A 16639-nucleotide genomic window follows, 5' to 3' on the forward strand; every position below is an offset into this window, starting at 1 on the left:
ACTTGCATATGTTTACGCATTCTGTATTAAGTAATTCACGCCATCTTTTCAGTCTTGCATGCTTGACTTAGAGCTGATTTCCATGGGATGTATATGCATGTGTTTTTGCAATCACATATTTTTTTGCGGACCATAAATGCATGTTTTTTCACACAAATATGCATTAGCATTCACACTTGTTTGTTAGCATGTACTACAGCCTTCTGTGGAAATATACACGTTTTAATGCTGTGGGCAGTGTGTTAAAATGCATGTGAGCTTCAAAACAAAACCACTCAATCACATCCCATGGTCTTCACCAGCAGATTGTAGTTGAAGTCATGAAGCAATTGCCAAAAGGCGGCCATACATCTAGTGATTTTCGATAAAGGATGCTGGAAATCACAGCCCGACATGGTCAATTAGGTACGTAGCGTGTGATATCCAGATGAGTGACGAAAATGACGGAACCCCTGGCCACTCCCCCCCCCCCCCCCCATATGTTAATGTGCTTGCCCATGCATTAAAATCTCACCTGTTCCAACTGCTGCGAGTCTCAAGCCACTCATGCTTCCATATTCGTGTACTATGTTGCTGCTGCATGAAGCAGCTTCAAAATAAGCTGTCAGTGTCCAGTTGTTCTCAGCACTGGTTGTTGGTGTGGGTCAGTGAGATGGAAATAATTCTAAATTGATTCAGAATCATGCAAATTGTGTATGAAAAATTATGCAGCTTGAAAATTAACCAATTGAATCCTGCATAGGTGGGATTCGATTGTTCTGTTTTCAAGCTGCACAAATTTCATGGACCATCCCTAGTGTGGGTGCTCCCAGAGCGTGGAGTCTAAATGAACACAGGTCATAACCAGAGCACCCAACAATGGATGATGGGCACCCAACCCTAGTGGGTGTCAGACTACTTTGCTGCCTGGCAAAAAAACAGGTCACAGCAAACCCCCAAGATAGTGACAGAAAGAATAGGAGTTTAAACTCTGCAGTCTGGGAAGGGCAGGAGAGACTGGGAGGACTGATATGACAGACCGAAGGGTAGGATGGGCAGGACTGACTATATGGAAGGACTCGCAGTACTTAGTGGAAGGACTAACTGGATGGAGGGAGGAATTGGCAGGACTGACTGAATAAAAAAAGACAAGTGGATATGGTATCAGGGAGGCACCCTTGAATTATTCTAGCAGCTTAATTATATATTGTATAAAAAGGGGTACCTTACCTCCATCATAGACACATAAGTATGAGAGGTTCTTAGTTTCTAAAAGGCAGGTTTATTTGTAGACAACGCGTTTCACGGGTCTCAGCCCGCTTCATCAGATCAATAACACCTAAAATACAGTGGTGTGAAAAACTATTTGCCCCCTTCCTGATTTCTTATTCTTTTGCATGTTTGTCACACTTAAATGTTTCTGCTCATCAAAAACCGTTAACTATTAATCAAAGATAACATAATTGAACACAAAATGCAGTTGTAAATGATGGTTTTTATTATTTATGCAAACAAGGAGAGGGAGGCTGGCACGTCCAAAAATAAAAAGCTCTTTTATTGAAGGATCATATTAAAATCAGTGGTAATACAGCGACAGCCCGCTGTTTCAGGTATCAGCCCTTCTTCAAGCTGTTTCAACCACAAGTGAGGAAAATGACACCCATCATATTTATAGTGCCCACCCTCAAGTTCAACCAATCATTTTAAAATTACTCGCAGCCAATCACCTCACCTGTTTCCACGAGTGGACCTGAGAGGAGACAGCATCACTGACGTGAAAATAGACACACAGTAACGTAGATGCCGGTGGCTCAGCGGTAGCTTTCCGCATTCAAAAAACTCCCCCGGCCTACTATTTGCTGAGGCGGCATCAGGTGACCTCCATCTAGGTGACGTCACCACGCAGACGCCCCACGCAGTCCGCTCATCAGATCTGCGCAAAACTAAGTGCGCAATGGACAATACAACACAAGCAGAGTGCCGCCCCCTGGGCGGACACCAACTGTCGTCATAAGTAAACAACCGCTGTAATACAGCTATTGACACGGACTCGCCTGCTGCGTCCCCATGGCAACCCCACCACAACATACACTGTATAAAATCTCACCCGCTCCTCCACAGCAAAGATAAATGTCAGAAGGCTTTTCCACTTCAAAGTCGCTCGTGCAGGAGAGATGAAAGTTCTGCAAAAAGAGCAAAATAATATACATTAAGAACACTCAGCTTGTAATGACCATAATGACATTAAAAACAAAATCCCAACTCATATTCACGGTTAAATCCTCCATTCCCCATTACTCCTAATCTCCTAATCCAACTTGCTTCTCTCCTGAGTAACTCGTTAGTCCTGCTATGCCTCCCCCTCCAAGTACTGGGGACCCCATCTATTATTTGGACCTTTAATTGGGATATGCTATGCTGCATTTCAGTAAAATGTGTTGAAACTGCTTGTTTCTTATCATGATTACGGATTGCGCTCTTATGTGAACAGATTCTGTCTCTAAGTTTTTGTGTAGTCATACCCACGTAGCCTAGGCCACACAGGCATTTCAAAAAATAAACCACAAAACTGGATTCACAAGTATACAAATCCCTAATCCTAAATTTCGTGCCTTTAGTTGGGTGATAAAATTCTGATCCCTTAATTATATGGCCACAAAGGTGACATCCCATACACGGGTAGGTCCCCACCCTCCCACCTGGCATGGAACCCGCGTGACGGTGGTGGAACACCTTGTCTCTGACTGTTGGAGCCCTTTTAAATGACTGTAAAGGGGGGTATCTAAATTCTGGAATTGCAGGAAAAGCATCACTCAGGAGATGCCAATGGCGTTTAACAATTCTCCCAATCTCAGAGCTGCACGTATTGAAGGTAGAAACAAAAGGAAGGCGGAATTGCTTATTAGATCTCTTTTTAGGGCCTGTATCAACCTTAAGTGTTTGTGAAGGATATCCCCTCTGTTTAAATTTAAGAGTCATATCCGCCTGGCGCTGAACCAAACTGTCAGGGTTAGTGACTAATCTATTCAACCTATTAAATTGGCCTTTTGGAATAGCATCCTTTACATGGGTTGGATGGAAACTGTTGTAGTGCAATAAAGAGTTACAGTCAGTACTCTTTACATACAAATCAGATATAAGTGAGTTCTCTTTCTTAATAACCATAGTGTCCAAAAAGGACACCTGTTCAGTACTACTATGACATGATAGTTTAATTTCTCTGCAGCATTGGGACAGTTCAACCAAAAATTGGTCTAGGGTCGAATGTGGCCCCGCCCACACACAAAAAATATCATCAATATATCTGTACCAGCATTTAGCATGCCGGCGAAACAGACAATTGGAATATACGAAGGCCTCCTCAAACAGGCCCATATAAAGGTTAGCATAGGACAGGGCCACATTCGACCCCATCGCCGTGCCCCGCAGCTGCAGAAAAAACTCACCCTGAAAAGAGAAGTAGTTAGAGCGCAATACCACATTCAACAGTTCCAATGCAAACATCCGCTGATCATATGTCAAGTCCGACTGAGTCATCAAGTACCAATCTATAGCCTCTACACCTCCATCATGTGGGATGGAGGTGTAGAGGCTCTCCACATCCAATGTCACAAGGATGAGATCCTGACCTTCCACATCAATGTCCCTAATTTTCTGTAAGAACATGTCGGTATCCTTTATGTATGAGTCCAACCGTAATACCAGAGGTTGTAACAACTTGTCCAAAAATTGTGCAATTGGAACAAAAACAGAACCCGTGCCGGCCACGATGGGTCTCCCTGGTGGACGGCACGGGTTTTTGTGGATCTTAGGCAGAGTATAAAACTTTGGCGTCATAGGATTCTCTTGTTGAAGGAATTTCTGCAAAGCCTCATCAATAACTCCTCTAGCACTTGCTTTTTCAATAATGCTTTTAATTTTCTTTTGTATAGAAGCTATTGGATCCTGTTAATAGACCTCAGCCTGTGCTAACTGTCCCCTAATCTCCTCCACATAATAATCAGTGTTCATCACCACCACGGCACCGCCCTTATCGGCGGGCCGGATGGTAAGTTCAGTGCGGTCTCTAAGATTCTCCAATGCAAGTCGCTCATCTCTGGTAAGGTTGAATTGTGTTCTCTTTCTCTGTTGTTCTGTCTCCAATGACTTGACATCATCCATGACCAACTTGCTAAAATTGTCTATGACCATATTTCCAGATGGAGTAAAAGTACTTTTGTTCCTCAACCCCCAATTCCTCAAAAAAAAACATAGACTCATCTACCTCCCTATGTGTATCACCAAAACTGGAAAAAGTTCCAAAGAAGTATTTTAACTTAATGGTTCTGAAAAACCTATAAAGTTCTTGATCAATCTCAAAAAAATTGGGTAGATTAGTGGGACTAAAGTTCAATCCATAATTAAGCACTCTTTCTTCTGTTGGTGTTAAAATATGTTTAGACATGTTAACCACCAAATGAGATGGTTCTATTGGTTCCTCTTCCGTAGTTCCATCTGGCTCCTTATTGGCTCTTTTTGTGCGTTTGGCTCTGGCCCTTTTGCCGCCCCTCCTACTGCCCCTCTTCCTACAGGGGAATTCTCCCGGGAAGATAAAAAATCGGATGCAGAGGACCCTGGGTTACCACCTCGTGGACGAGGGACCTTTCCCCTGGGCCTGTTGGGTTTTGGGAACCTCCTCAGGGTATTGGCCGGTACCATTTTTTGCCAGGCATAAACATAGCCTCCCATGTAGTCCTGAGTATCACGGAGGAACTTGGAACGTTTGGTTTCCTCAATAGTTTTTGTATGAGTAGCAATCTTCTTGGACAGCTGATCTACAAATGACTGCATTTCTTCTGCTGTTAGAATGGCAGTAAGTTGAGTAAGAATACCCAGGCTTCTCTTTTCTAAAACAGGAAGCTCCTGGTGAATCCTCTCTATCGTGAGGATCATGGTGTCAAAGGCAGCCTTATTCCATATTCTTTCAAATGTAGAGCAGAATTCTGGATCATTGCTGAAAAGCATGGGTGACACCTGGGAGCATACTGCCCTTGGAATTCTCCTGGTGCGGCAATATTCGGCCAGAGTTCTGGCATGCATGTCCAATTCCACCCATTTTTTCTTTATATTTTCCAAATCTCGTTTGAGTGGTTTAACATCTGGCGTCTGTAGGAAGATCACATTTTCCCCAGCCTTGGCCAGCACTCGAGCTGCATGTTCCTCAGTATAAGAGAAAGTATCTGGCAATCCTCCAGATCCATAATCTCCAGTGGTGCTCATCCTCTGTAGTGCGATCAAGTAGATGAACCAGGGATAAAAAGAGTAGCACTTATTATTTAGTGAGAAATAAAACCTCCAAATCTACCTGGCCCTGTGTGGAAAAGTGATTGCCCCCCTTGTTAAAAAATAACTTAACTGTGGTTTATCACACCTGAGTTCAATTTCTGTAGTCACCCCCAGGCCTGATTACTGCCACACCTGTTTCAATCAAGAAATCATTTAAATAGGAGCTATCTGACACAGAGAAGTAGACAAAAAGCACCTCAAAAGCTAGACATCATGCCAAGATCCAAAGAAATTCAGGAACAAATGAGAACAAAGTACTGTAATTGAGATCTATCAGTCTGGTAAAGGTTATAAAGCCATTTCTAAAGCTTTGGGACTACAGCGAACCACAGTGAGAGCCATTATCCACAAATGGCAAAAACATGGAACAGTGATGAACCTTCCCAGGAGTGGCTGGCCGACCAAAATTACCCCAAGAGCGCAGAGAAAACTCATCCGAGAGGCCACAAAAGACCCCAGGACAACATCTAAAGAACTGCAGGCCTCACTTGCCTCAATTAAGGTCATTGATCATGACTCCACCATAAGAAAGAGACTGGGCAAAAACGGTCTGCATGGCAGATATCCAAGGCGCAAACCACTTTTAAGCAAAAAGAACATTAAGGCTCGTCTCAATTTTGCTAAAAAAACCCATCTCAATGATTGACAAGACTTTTGGGAAAATACCTTGTGGACCAACGAGACAAAAGTTGAACTTTTTGGAAGGTGCGTGTCCCGTTACATCTGGCGTAGAAGTAACACAGCATTTCAGCAAAAGAACATCATACCAACAGTAAAATATGGTGGTGGTAGTGTGATGGTCTGGGGTTGTTTTGCTGCTTCAGGACCTGGAAGGCTTGCTGTGAGAGATGGAACCATGAATTCTACTGTCTACCAAAAAATCCTGAAGGAGAATGTCCGACAATCTGTTTGTCAACTCAAGCTGAAGTGATCTAGTGTGCTGCAGCAGGACAATGACCCAAAACACACCAGCATATCCACCTCTGAATGGCTGAAGAAAAACAAAATGAAGACTTTGGAGTGGCCTAGTCAAAGTCCTGACCTGAATCCTATTGAGATGTTGTGGCATGACCTTTAAAAGGCGGTTCATGCTAGAAAACCCTCAAATGAAGCTGAATTACAACAATTCTGCAAAGATGAGTGGGCCAAAATTCCTCCAGAGCGCTGTAAAAGACTCGTTGCAAGTTATCGCAAACGCTTGATTGCAGTTATTGCTGCTAAGGGTGGCCCAACCAGTTATTAGGTTCAGGGGGCAATTTCTTTTTCACACAGGGCCATGTAGGTTTTGAGTTTTTTTTCTCACTAAATAATAAAAACCATCATTTACAACTGCATTTTGTGTTCAATTATGTTATCTTTGACTAATAGTTAACGGTTTTTGATGAGCAGAAACATTTAAGTGTGACCTCTGAACCAGTACCGCTAGAGTTCAACTGACACTCAGCTGAGGAGGAGGAGGTTGACAGCGAAGAGGATGTAGCTGGACGAGAAGGAGAGGAGGTGGCAGGAGGCCTGCCTGCAAGCCGTGGAGGTGTGACAAGTCGGTCCGCTGAACAGCCACGTACTCCCTGCTTGCTGCCATCGGTCACCAGGTTGACCCAACGGGCTGTGTACGTAATGTAGCGGCCCTGCCCGTGCTTGGCAGACCAGGCATCCGTGGTCAGGTGGACCCTTGACCCAACGCTCTTCGCAAAGGATGACACCACTTGCCTCTGAACTGCACGGTACAGTTTGGGTATGGTCTTACGTGAAAAATAAGTGCGCCCTGGTATCTTCCACTGCGGTGTCCCAATGGCCACAAATTTACGGAAAGCCTCTGACTCCACCAGCTTGTATGGTAATAGCTGGCGAGCTAATAGTTCCGCCACACCAGCTGTCAGACACCGGGCAAGAGGGTGACTGGCCGAAATTGGCTTCTTCCGCTCAAAGACTTCCTTCGCGGACATCTGGCTACTGCTGTGGGCAGAGGAGCAGGAACCGCTCAAGGGCAGAGGCGGTGTGAAGGAGGGTGGCTGTGAAGGTTCAAGGGAGAAAGCGGATGAAGACGATGCACCTGAAGGAGGAAGAGGAGAACGAGGGTGGCTTGTCTTTTGAGGGGTGCTGCTTTTCCTCAGGTGTTCTTCCCAAAGCTTTTTGGCCTTCTCTCCAGGTGCCTTCGTAAGGCACTTGTCCCTACGTGAGAGTTGGCCTTTCCACGGCTCAATTTTTGCTGGCAGAGACAACAGATGGCTTTGCTCTGATCTGAGACACACACCTTAAAAAATTTCAAAACCGCTGAGCCCCCCTGGGGTGATGGCTCTACGGTGGCATCAGCAGCTGACGTTGAAGGGCATGTTGGCATGCAAAAGGGCATATTGGCATGCAAAACATGCAAAAGAATAAGAAATCAGGAAGGGGGCAAATAGTTTTTCACACCACTGTAGATACAGTGTGCATCTGTATATAATATTACAAAGTCACATCCATGGCTTATAAACATATGTGTATATAACATGAATAAAAAAAAGAGACTAAAAGGACTGATTGGAATTAAGGACTGGCAGGATGGAAGGACTGGATGGAAGTATTGGCTGGACTGACTTGGTGGATGTCTAGCAAGATTGACTCGATGGAGGGACTGACAGGGCAGGCTGGCTGGCTAGTAGTATGCAAGAATAAAGTGGCAATATGCCAACAGCTGTATTGTTCAAAAAAAAAAAAAACCTTTACTGAACATTCACACACTGTGTTTGAAATAGTAAAACACTACTGGCCAATACTTACCAAAGACCAGGATCTGTCCAGATTTCTTACCCCTAACCCGTCCATCACATACAGGAGGGCACCGAACTTAAGGGACATATCGGTCCACAGCACGTTCTCCAAAACTCCAGCACAGTCGAAGACCTGGCTCCCGATTAGACCGCATGGATCCTTTCATTGTGGAAAGTGTAAGGCATGTAAATACATGCCCACGGTGAAGAGATTCATAGCCCCGAGAAACGGCAGGTCATTTGAAATAATGTCATTCATCACGTGCGATACAAAGGCAGTGGTGTATGCAGCTAGATGTAAATGCGACCTATTGTACGTGGGCAAGACCACCCGAGCATTAAAAGAGAGGGTGTTGGAGCATATAGGAGATATTAAACACAAGAATGACACGGCGGTGGCCAGACACATGAATTCAGTACACCCCCAGTCGAGATTTGATATCACCTTTTGGGGGGTACAACATTGGAAGAAAAGCATAAGGGGCGGAAATCTGGACAGAAAATTAACCCAAATAGAATCTCAATGGATATATCACCTGGATACAATTGCCCCTAATGGTTTAAATGAGGACTTAAATTAGGCGTGTTTTTTGTAATCGCTGCATCTGTATACTGCATACTGTATGTGCGTACATCTTTATGAGAATATGACATACCGGTAAACACCTCATATGGCAAGTGCGAACACATAAGATAGTGCCTTATACTGTGCACTGGCAAATGGCACATATATTAAATCAGGCTTACAGTATATCTTTTACCTCTTGCCTGTGTGCTGTAGGTGACTGTGCCTAATAATTGGCACGGAGTGAAGCTGGCCATTACACCCATGTGATTGGGACATATATACTGTAGGTGTTCCTATAAGCTTTGAATATATGTATATAGGGCCCTGCACTGTAAAGTACGTGTGCACAATTGTATGCACCAGTAGTATGAATATAGTGTGCCAGCATGCCTATGCACCAAGAGAGGTGCATGAGATATGTTTATCTACATAACTGTTTATGTGCGCTATACTTACAGGGCCGTATGGATATAATAATTTACACACCTGTGGCTCTGTGCGTGTGGGCGCAAAATCTATGTTATTCACCTGTGTGAATGTAGTAGCACTGCGATCAAAGGTGTGATTAGGGGATGAGCGCAGCTCTAAAGATTTTGAGGCGCGTACTGTCTCCCCGTTGATGTCCTACCAATAGGACGCTTTGTTTATCAGAGCATCAACTGGAAGTGCCGCGACGTCACTACTCTCGCCACACTATGCGCACAGCGCTTGTTCGGGGGCATACAAACGCTGCCCTTTGAGCGGACCGCTCCCCACTATGCCAGCACTGAGCCAGTATATACAACAAGGGTTGACACACCCCCTGTGGGTGGTCAGTTCATCATCTCCAGTATTTAAACTCTCACCGAACAGGGTGCTTCAGCTCTGACTGGGGCTATTGCTGGGGGAAATTTTGCTGGTGGGGGGTGCACTTTTACTTTTCATTGTATATATGTATAGCATTCTTTGAGAAAGCCGTTAGGGTGAAACATGTCAGAATTCCATTATATAGGCACTATGTAAATAGCACTCATGCACTAACTTTGGTACCTCAGCGCTCTTAGTGACAGTTGTATTTTTTACCATGATCATTGCAGGTCAGAAGTGTTATAAACTGTTCTTATCACCTTGCTTCGACACCATCGTCTCACAGACTGTGAGATCACTTGACTCTCCACACAGCAAACAGGAGATAGACTTTCTCAGGCTTCTTCAATGTTTATGTTATTTATTCAAGTCACAGAAAGACAGATAAATACAGTCATCATATCCTAGCTATGCCAATCTTCATGTTGCGTTACAAGCTCGTGATGAGACTCCCTGCTGAAGTCTATCAGGTACCTTCTTCCTAACTACGTTACACTAAACTACCTATGTACAGCATACATTATATCAGATTACAGAAAGGAAGAACATGCTTAGAGGTCCCAGTCGGCCTTGCGAGCTAGTGCGGAAGGAAGAAGCAGAAGTGAGCTCTCATAGCTCCCTCAGCCTTTAATACCAACTAGGAAAGAGTTAAATATGACATCATCTTTGCCACCCCCTAGATTAGTCTATTGGTGGACCCACTTGTGGTGTCATCATACACACCTACTTGATTAATAATCAATGAGGCATTTGGCCTATATGCAGGACCGTGGATGTTTAGTAAATATGGCCAATGTTTTCTGTTCCTGTGGTTGAGGTCAGAGTAGTCCGATGGCCTTCTTTTAGGAACATGTTCTCAGTATCTGCGTGTATCCTCTGCTACACGCAGACCCTGAGATGCCTCTGCCTGCATCACAAAACCTCTATTTATTTTAAAGGCATACACTGCGGACAAGCCTTTTACATAAAACTCAGGCCAAGTAACTGAGGCCTACTTAAATTATAACAATCCCCCCTAAAACGGCTTGACCCGCAGATCCCAGCGTCTGAACCTCCCAGTACCTGGTTTCTTTTCTTTTATGTTTCACTTTTCGATGTTCGTGCTCACACAACTTCTCTGCTCTAGGCGATTACCCCTGGAAGAGAGAGAGCAAGACCTCTTGGTCTTCCTGTAACCAGGCTCTCTGGGGAGGCCCTACTTCTAAGTCCCTCTATACCACATGCTCAGCATTTGCGTCACTTACGTATCACTCACAAACTTGCATGACCACAGAAAAGTGAAACTCGTTTGGTTGTTACAAAACGGAGCAGTGCCAGGTGCCTTCTAAAAGAGCGCCTTTATACAATCAGCTCCATCACAGGTACTACTAAACCTATACCCGTAACCCTGTATATCCCTTAATTTAAACTATTGGTTCAGGAGATTGTTTATGAGGCACCAATCTCTGGACCAGGTTCATGTGTTTTACATAATTTTAACCCGCAACCTCACCTGGATAATGATGCCTAAAGTTGTCATCCCCATCCAGACGACCAGTGGGTGTATAAAGAACTTTGGAACTGCAGAGGCCCAGTCCGAGTGTCCCTGGAACATCACCGGAACCTTTGTCCACCAGGTCAGACTGGAACTCACCTGCTCATTTTTGTGTTCTACCTCGTGAAGATCACCTGTATCATGGTGAAATCTTACCTCTAACTTAGTGTACTGTTTGTTTAACCTTTGTAACAAAATGTGGTCGTCTTGGATCAAAACCTGTTCCCCTTTGTCCCATGTCGTGTTCTCTTTCAGGACGGGAACTACCCGTGAAACTTTGAACTTTAGATTTTCTTACCAATTTGAAAAACAATGTCATCCAACCTGGATGACAGGATCCATATGGGATCTCCACTCACCCAATATGTTCCCCTTGGAAACTCCCCCTTATCGGAACAATTATGAGAATATACCTTGAATGTATCATTAGAACTTATGTTAAAAAACCAACCCTTTCCTTCAGCCACCGGAACTATCGGTTGGGCTTCAGGGTGGATCTTTTGAATGGTAGCCTCGCATTCTGCGTTATTGAGCCTGCAGGCTTCTTCACTAAATTTGACTTGCCCCGGCCAACGCAGGTACTTCTGCAAGAATTGCCCCCATGAGGACAACTCTACTTGCTTCACCTCCCCGTCTAGCACCAAAAAAGGTTGACCTCTCAGGTCCTGGTGTAAGACCCGGGTTGAGGTGGGAACTAAGGAAGTGGCGGTGCCTAACGGAATGTTGCACCGTTTCCATTTGTTCACCCAAACATCTCGAAGCTGCCATGCAAAGGATCCTTCTCCAGAAAAAATAATATACCTCCCCTTGTCCAATCTCTCGCTGACAAAATATGTCCCCAGCTGTCCTGATTGGACCTCTTCCCCCCTTATGTCCTGAGGCACACTATGTACCTGAGGTCGGGAAGACTGTACTCTCTGCAATCGTTCGATTAAGAGTACCTCTTCACTTACCCAACTATCATGAGGATAAGCTGTTGCATATGGACTGTGTAATATCGTCCCCTGTTGTGACCCGTGTGGTGTGAATGGGGTTCCCTGTGTGGGCTTTCCCTCCCCTGGGACCGCTCTCCCCACCCTCTTTGTCACCTGGAAATGTGGCTTGATCTCGATTTTTACTTCTTGTTTCGAGAACCACCAACCCTTGGCTTTCCAGCTTTTACGTGTGTATAGTTGTTTCAGAGGCACTCTCTGTTGGTAGTTCCAGAGTGTGATGTTGTCCCCCGCGTCTCTCCGGCAGGAGAATTGACGCCTCCTACTCGTTCCTCTCCAATCTGGAACCATCTCACTCTGCATAACCAAGACAAGGTACCCCTGAATCACACACTCCACCTTTTGCACGTACCCATTGTACTGCAATGTACCTCTTAACAAACCTTTGGATCGGTGCGTCGATTCTGGGAGTGTGGTACTCAATAGCAGATTTATACTGCCATTCAATTCCCACTGCCCGCACACCTGACCCTTCAGACCTTTCACCCCCTTGTGCCCTGAAATTTATTTTCTCCTGGCACAAGTGCTCTTTTCCTCCGTCCCTGCATGGTCCATCTGTGCCAAGCGGAGGGAGGTGTGAAAGGATTAGTACCTTTGTCACCCAACATTAACATGCTTGGGCCTTGCATTCTCATTAACCCCTTATTATACATGAGAATGTCCTCTCTTCGTTCTCCTAGGACGGAATGGCAACCTAGGATCACCATCAGCACGGTACTCTTCATTATAAAAGCACCACCTTGGGAAAGAAAAACATTAGCAATTTGCACTATGCTTTGCTCAGTCAGTTTTTTTAGACGTTTTCCGATCTCAGGAACCTCGGTTTTTAGTCTCTTTCCAATTTCAGGAATCTCGTGTTTTAGTCTCTTTCCAATTTCAGGAATCTCGTGTTTTAGTCTCTTTCCAATTTCAGGAATCTCATGTTTCTCCAAACTTAGATTGGCATCTGGAACCTTTCGCTTATCCGACTGACATCTCCAGCTTTGCTGCCAGCACTGCAGCGGTTTCAATTCCATATTGCCCGACTCCTGAAATCAAAATACAAACGAATCAATTCTTATTAATGATTTGGGATTCGCCCTGCGGCTTGTACTCTGTACACTTTAAATTGATCAATATATATCGTAATTGATCTCGTTGCGTTATGGTTCTCATGAACTCTGTTTACTCTTTTTGGTAGATTGGAGTTAAACTTCACCCCCCTACCTCAGTACTATCCTCAGTACTTACCTGTTTAAAATATGCTCCCGCGGACTTCACCTTTGGAAGCTCTCACCTCATTGCAGCTCACTCCACATCCCCCCTTATCTGTCCATGCGCGGCCGTCGCATGCACAGATTACGGATGCCACACCTGATGCTGCTTTGCAGGTGAGCCTGCAATGCTCTTACTCATTATCGCATTTATTTATCTAGAACTTCATTGCGATACCAGCTCTGCTAGAAGTTCTGTGTGTTGTACCCTCTGACCAATGTTTGCCGTGCCACTACCTAGACTACCAAAAAAAACGGCTGCCTCCCTGTAGAAAGGAGCACTTAAACTACACAGGGTGCAGGGCTAAACATACCAGCGTCACATGCCTGTATGCAGATCCCTGAATGCCCACATGGTAGGTAGTCACATGGCAAACAGCGTACTGATACACTGTCACTCTGTACATGGCAATTCTATCATCTGTATAATTGCCCCATGAACTGCGGTCAGTTTTTGTTCTTTGTGCTACAATTGATAGGAGCTGGAAAAAACATATTTGACCAATCAGTGGATGAAAAAAAACGCACAAAAAAACAGCCCCAGCCCAGCATAGACCTCTCAGTCAAGCTCTGGCCCTGTCCACGACAAAAACCGGAAAAAAACGTTACCGCTCTGCAGCAGCGGCGACGGAAACCCGGATTGGTCAACTCCCTTTTTTCCACCTCCGGCACCCCCCTGATGCACTGTCCCCCCCTATACTCTATTGGGAACTCATGCTGCACCACCCGTTAAGGTGCCCCACTTACAGGAATAATCCCGTAAGCAACTCAGTACAGCCACTTTCCTGACCTGCACTGCTACGTGTGTCCCTGCACCTAGCTGGGACACTTTTCCTATCCGTGCTCCTGCTAATCTTACAGTAATAGCTTGGTGCACGTATCCTGGCATTCCTTTCCATGGACTCAGGGAAAAACTCTGGGGAAATACTTTGAGACCCGAGACACACAGTAGCATGTCTCTGTATTTCTACCCCCTCCCTTTCAGCTGCTCTGCCCGGAGCTGCGAGCACAGCCTGACGTGACGTGGATCCCCCAGCCCCTCCTCCCCCCTGCCATGACGTGTGGGGGCCATGACTCTCGGGGGCGGGCTCTCTCCACTGCCGTCATTTTGAGTCCTGGACTGCCAGCTAAGATGGCTGCTCCCATAGCAGCCTCTCGTTCCTATATCTTAGGAGAGAAAACAAAATACAAACAGAACAAACATTTTTTATGCATAGTTACTCAGCATCTATTCACAATGCAGAGTAAAAAAAAAAGCATTGCGCCACATACATTCCTGGATGTCCGTAAAAACCTAAGGAGAAATCCTTGGGACGTGGAAAACTCCCTCTCTCCACAAATCATCTGCAGCTTATCTCCGCCATACCTCAAAACTACTCAAGCGCGCAGCGTAACTCTAAACCACATTAACAGCTAGTACTTTTGAGACGCACATTTATCAGTCTGACGTGACTAAACAACATTAAACCTATATATACATTTAGAAATTTTAGCGGCCCTGACTGGAACTAGATAAGCTTGCACCTCTCACTACGCTATCCACTACGGACAGGGAACCAAACATGCTGCCCGAAAAAAACACGCCCGAGTACAGTCGCACCTCACCCATTATCTCAGCTGTAACTATAATCTTACTCACACAGCTACCCAGAGACAAGGGTTGTGCCTTCCTGTCTAACCAGCTCACCGGGAAAAAAAAGGAAAAGAAGAAGAGGAAAAAAAAAACCAGCTTACCCCTGTCACTCACTCTCCTTCCTTTCTTCTCTCCCCTCATCCATTACTACCGGCTTATCTCCTGCTACGGGGGACCCCCCCCCTGCTCTATCTGAACATTTTTCCCAGCCTCTGTAGAGACGGGGAGAGAAGAGAAAAAAAAAAAACCAATCGACTTATTTCCAGCAAAAACATGCCTGAGACAAATGCAGAGATAACCACTACGTAAATATACAACACAGGAAGCTTGAATCCGAAGAAAAAAAACAAACCAAGCACATAAACTCTGAAAACAGCCTCACCCCTCCCACCACGCACGGGAGAGATGAGAAGCCCGCAGCCACCACGCTGCAATTAACACAGAATGTACACATTAACACATTATCCTCTCCTTGTTATAACACCAAATACAACACAGATAACGCCATATAACAACGTAAATCATACCTGAGCAGAGGACTTCATACGCCTGCCAATTCGACCAGCTTTTGGCAACTCCACGACACTGAGTGGATCTCTGGAACTACTGAGCGTCATCTCTGTGTACCCACACTGGCTCAGCGGATCGATCTCCAGCGGCAGCTGCCAGCCGGCCTCGGAGCCTTCCAGTCACCTGCGATCCGGTTTAGGCTATGACTGCGTGCACTTACAGTCAAAGTTTAACATCCACGAGTTTCGCCGCTGGTTTCCTCGAATTGCAGCCCGTGTACTCGGCTCCCACACACTCACACCAGCTTATCAGTCTCAGCTTGATAAGCTTAACAGTCCGCGTCTATTCCGCTTGTTTTACTGTGGAATATCTTGAAAACTTCTTCTTCGGCCCCCGGCCCCTGTCTGCCTGTTTTGCTAGGCAGGGAAGGGTTTCAGCACCACTGTTATAAACTGTTCTTATCACCTTGCTTCGACACCATCGTCTCGCAGACTGTGAGATCACTTGACTCTCCACACAGCAAACAGGAGATAGACTTTCTCAGGCTTCTTCAATGTTTACGTTATTTATTCAAGTCACAGAAAGACAGATAGATACAGTCATCATATCCTAGCTATGCCAATCTTCATGTTGCGTTACAAGCTCGTGATGAGACTCCCTGCTGAAGTCTATCAGGTACCTTCTTCCTAACTACGTTACACTAAACTACCTATGTACAGCATACATTATATCAGATTACAGAAAGGAAGAACATGCTTAGAGGTCCCAGTCGGCCTTGCGAGCTAGTGCGGAAGGAAGAAGCAGAAGTGAGCTCTCATAGCTCCCTCAGCCTTTAATACCGACTAGGAAAGAGTTAAATATGACATCATCTTCGCCACCCCCTAGATTAGTCTATTGGTGGACCCACTTGTGGTGTCATCATACACACCTACTTGATTAATAATCAATGAGGCATTTGGCCTATATGCAGGACCGTGGATGTTTAGTAAATATGGCCAATGTTTTCTGTTCCTGTGGTTGAGGTCAGAGTAGTCCGATGGCCTTTTAGGAACATGTTCTCAGTATCTGCGTGTATCCTCTGCTACACGCAGACCCTGAGATGCCTCTGCCTGCATCACAAAACCTCTATTTATTTTAAAGGCATACACTGCGGACAAGCCTTTTACATAAAACTCAGGCCAAGTAACTGAGGCCTACTTAAATTATAACAAGAAGTACTATCATACAGAGACTGAGCAGGATTAAT

At 45.1% G+C, this 16639-nt stretch overlaps 1 protein-coding gene across 7 annotated transcripts in view; it reads left to right on the forward strand.

Annotated features, from left to right (window-relative positions):
• IMMP2L (inner mitochondrial membrane peptidase subunit 2) overlaps nucleotides 1–16639 on the forward strand; it is a 1449658-nt gene that overhangs the window by 124115 nt on the left and 1308904 nt on the right. The window contains exon 5 of one of the 7 annotated variants that reach the window (XM_068276514.1): nucleotides 306–371. The exons of 5 other annotated variants lie outside the window; for them this stretch is intronic. In XM_068276514.1, coding sequence (XP_068132615.1) covers nucleotides 306–312 — 7 coding nt within the window. In that variant the 3' untranslated portion in view covers nucleotides 313–371. Of the gene's footprint in view, nucleotides 1–302; nucleotides 372–16639 lie in introns of those variants that run through there. One more of the 7 variants, XM_068276516.1, reaches the window with a different exon arrangement.

Source organism: Hyperolius riggenbachi, chromosome 3, assembly GCF_040937935.1.
Source record: "Hyperolius riggenbachi isolate aHypRig1 chromosome 3, aHypRig1.pri, whole genome shotgun sequence".
NCBI lineage: Eukaryota > Metazoa > Chordata > Amphibia > Anura > Hyperoliidae > Hyperolius > Hyperolius riggenbachi.